We start from the raw sequence: 4,310 nt of genomic DNA on the forward strand, positions 1-4,310 counted from the left end.
TATATATATATATATATATATTCATTGGTTTCAAATGCTACCAGAAAATCAGAGCAGGATTCCGCTGTTCTCTTCTTCAAATCAGGCATTAACTGCTTAAGTATCCACTTTACACATTTTCCAATACCCAAAATCTTCCACTGTCTTCAATAAAGCATTGTGATCACAGTCCAGTTGTACAGGAGGCCAACAGATTACGCAGTCTGTGCAAATCAATCCGTCCATCTGCTGGCGATTCGTATCAGGGGATTACATGTGATAGTTTCTCTTGGCTTGCTTTCAATGCGTGTTTTCTTTTCTTTAAGCTTCTTCATCTTTCGTTGTTCTTTGCTCATCTTAATGGCGTCATCTCCATAAGCAATCTGCAGCCGTTTGTGAATTTGGACATTCTGAAACACCACTCCATCAAGAAATGAATAACGGTAGGTCGCTTCTTCTTGGAACTCATTAACTGCCTGCAGCGAAGTAAAACAAGATGAGCATCTATAGAGAAAGTGCTATTCTATTAAGATATGCAATTTGAATGATCTAGTCCAGTCAATAAAAAAAAAAACATATCATTTTTGCATTACAATTGGTCCTGCTTTTGTCTGCGTATCTATGTGCATGAGTGTTTGTGCACGAACATACTTATACACACGCGCCACACACCACACACACGTACGCACACACGCACGCACACACACACACATACGCACACATATACACACAAACACACACATACACACACATACACGCACACACAGAGAATCTTTGAGATTGTTTCTGTATTATAAACATCTGTATGAAGATAATAAATTTGGTCGGGGATATTTATTCTACTTCCAAGGGTGATTATTTTTTCAAGAAATGGAATTGATCTACTGGTTCCTGGTTTCACTGAGTTTAATAGACATGGTGACGTCAAACAAACAGGTAAGTAGTAGATATACAATTTGTAATGAGAGAAAAGTGATAAATGCAGCAAGCTATTTTTTATTCTTCATAAAGAACAATTTGAAAAAATATAGTTACATGCATATATACATGCATGCATACATACATACATACATACGTACATACATACAAGGGGGTGCTGAAAACTTATTACAGCAGTCGTTTAGTTTTTCTAAGCCCTGTAAAATATCTCGGAAGGTTGAGCCTCCAGCCAGGCCTTTCGCGATACATTTAAAGTCCTGAACTTTTCAGCACAAAGCCACCCACCCACTCATACATACATACATACATACATACATACATACATACACACATACATGCATACATACATACATACATATATACATACGTAACCCAGCGGATGTTAACGTAAAGCTCAAGATCAGCGAAAAAGAAAACTGAACTACTGAGACATTTGCAGTTACTCTACTCGCAATACAAGTTTAGATTTATACCTATAATTACTGGAGCACTTGGATATCTAACAAACTATTAGTGCCTCAATCTTGAGAAATTAGGCTTCTGAAGCCCAGAAAGGAGAAAACTGATTCGAAAACTACACATCCAAGCCAAGCCATCACTGGAACTGTAAAAATTTATAAAACTTTCCAGAAGTTTACTAACTAAGTATATATGCACATATCTAGACATGCAACAAAAATGCACAAATGACTTGCTGATGTTGCATAAAATTCCAGTGAAGGAGCCTTGGATCTAAGCAAGAAGCCGTCTTCTCTATTGGTAGGAAATTTTGAAATAAGACTAAATGATAACATACATACATACATGAATGCATGCACACACATACACATACACACACACTCGCACACATGAACTAACATGAATGTCTTTTAAGATAGATTTTTAAAATTATTTTTGACTAAAATATTTCAAAATTTTGAGTTTAGATCTTTCGACAGATATGTTTGTGCGTATATAAGCATGCATAGCTATGTGCGCGCGTGTAAAAGAGAGAAAGAGAGAGAGAGAGATATAGAGAAAGAGAGAGTGTGTGTGTATGTGTGTGTGTGTGTGTGTGTGGGTGTGTGTGTGTGAGTGAGTGGTACATCATATATATATAAGTACTTTTCTTTGTATGCATGCATATATCAATAAATGCATGTGCATGTATATACAGGGGTTGGACAAAATAATGGAAACATCTAGCATCATAATTTTGAAATATCTATAAAACCGTCAAAAGCTTGTTTATTTTTATGTGTTTTGATTTATTATTAGTGTTGCTTAATATGTTTTGCTAACATTGCTGTTTCTTTTCAGATATCATCAGAAAAAGGTAATAAAAAAATCATTAAAATGATAGATCAATCGGACTTTCAAAGAGGTCAAATTGTTGGTGCTCTAATGGCAGGCGCTAGCGTAACAAAAACAGCCGAAAGGTTTGGTGTATCAAGAAGTACTGTCTCGAAAGTAATGGCAGCCTTTGAGAAAGAGGGAAAAACCTCCTCGTCAAAACAAAACTCTGGAAGAAACCCCAAACTGTCAGATAGGGACCGTCGGAGTCTTATGCAAATTGTTAGAAAGGATCATAAAAGTACAGCTCTCAGAATTACTGCAGAGCTTAATGACCACATTGAGAACCCAGTTTCCATAAAAACTGGTTGCTGGGAGCTGCACAAAGTCGGATTTCACGGGAGGGCTGCAATCAGAAAACCACAAACGTTGCAAAGCGTTTAGAGTGGAGTAAAAACCTACAGAATTGGTCCCTAGAGCAGGGTAAGAATGCTATTTTCTCAGACGAGTCATCATTTACCTTATTTCCGACCACCGGACGAGTATACGTGTGGAGACAGCCCAAGGAAGCATTTGATCCAGCCGTCTTCCAACTGTTAAACATGGAGGTGGATCTGCGATGATCTGGGGGGCTATATCTTGGAAATCCGCCGGCCCAATGGTTTCCCTTCATGGCAGAATTAATAGCCAAGGCTATTTAAGCATTTTATCTGATCAAATTCATCCTATGGTTGCGGAACTGTTTCCGGAGAGAAAAATGCAATCTATTAGGATGATAATGCACCCACTCACGCAGCTAAAGTTGTTACTAAATGGCACGAGAACATTCTAGTGAAGTTGAAAATCTTATCTGGCCATCATAATCCCCAGATCTCAATATTATTGAACATTTATGGTGCATTTTAGAAAAACGAGTAAGGAGTCGATACCCTTCACCATCATCACTACAAGAGTTGGAGAGTGTTTTAGCTGAAGAATGGGCAAAAATTCCTTTGGAAGCAATTCAAACTTTGTACGAGTCCATACCTCGTAGAATTCCAGCTGTAATTACTGCGAAAGGTGGTCCTACCCCATATTAAAATGAATTTGTTTAAAATTTTAAGGTGTTTCCATTATTTTGTCCAACCCTGTATTTGTATATATGTGTAATTGTGTGTGTACTTTCCTCTATCAATGTGGATGCGTGTGCACTCATTTGTATTACATTTTGCATCTTATTCATGCTGAATTGTTATAAAGCTGAAAATACTTTGTTTAGAAGGCAAGAAAATTACATAAGAGAGAGCTAAACAAACTATGGCCAAATAATACGATACTCTACCAATTCAGTCCTGAAATGAGTGAGTAAACATTTCCATTATATTTGACTCATATAATTATAGTGAAGTGGGCGAAAGTATATTTTATGAAATATTAAAAAAATTAAAGTAGAGTCAAAATGATAACGATAAAAAATCGCGTATAAAACAGCTGTAGAGAACCTCAACCCATTTTTGTTCTTACATATTTTACATTATACCTGGAACTTTCTTTACTTTGGATTTGGAACTTAAAGTGGACCACGAAGCTGCATACCGGAGTATATCTGTATGTGGTTTTACATGTACATGTATGGTTATATCGATTCACGTGCACGTGTACTTAAACGGTAAGATAAGTACGGATATACGTGAATAAATGCTTGAGTGTCCATATATACTGTTGATACACGGATATGTTATTCTCTACTCTAACTTCATTTGTTTATTATCAAAATATCTCGATTAAATTGGAACCTCGAATTAATTAATAATATGATATATATATATGTATGTATATATATATTTGTATATATATGCACATACACAAACACACACACATACATATATTTGTGTGTATATAAATATATTACACACACACACGTATGTGCGTTCAGTTATAATTGTTGCTGTCATATTTATATAGGAATGTTCATACAGCAATTAGATTAGTTCAGTTATTGTGAGAACTTGATGTTTATGTTGCCTTACCTTTCAAACGAGAGAGAGAAAGAGCGAGCAACATATAGATTGATAGACAGACAGACGGACAGACAGACAGATAGACAGACAGATATATATATATATATATATATATATATA

The 4,310-nt window shown here is 35.9% G+C and overlaps 1 protein-coding gene across 8 annotated transcripts in view; it reads left to right on the forward strand.

The window, feature by feature from the left end:
* The window catches only part of LOC128250767 (uncharacterized), an 88,364-nt gene that overhangs the window by 9,421 nt on the left and 74,633 nt on the right, over positions 1 to 4,310 (forward strand). For 2 of the 8 annotated variants that reach the window (XM_052976617.1, XM_052976652.1), the window contains exons 2-4: positions 306 to 422; positions 848 to 915; positions 3,449 to 3,530. In XM_052976617.1, coding sequence (XP_052832577.1) covers positions 413 to 422; positions 848 to 915; positions 3,449 to 3,530 — 160 coding nt within the window. In that variant the 5' untranslated portion in view covers positions 306 to 412. Of the gene's footprint in view, positions 1 to 305; positions 423 to 829; positions 916 to 3,448; positions 3,531 to 4,310 lie in introns of all 8 variants that reach the window. The other 6 variants (XM_052976631.1, XM_052976644.1, XM_052976626.1 and 3 more) reach the window with 6 other exon arrangements.

The sequence above is a fragment of the Octopus bimaculoides genome, chromosome 2 (genome assembly GCF_001194135.2).
Source record: "Octopus bimaculoides isolate UCB-OBI-ISO-001 chromosome 2, ASM119413v2, whole genome shotgun sequence".
Lineage (NCBI taxonomy): Eukaryota > Metazoa > Mollusca > Cephalopoda > Octopoda > Octopodidae > Octopus > Octopus bimaculoides.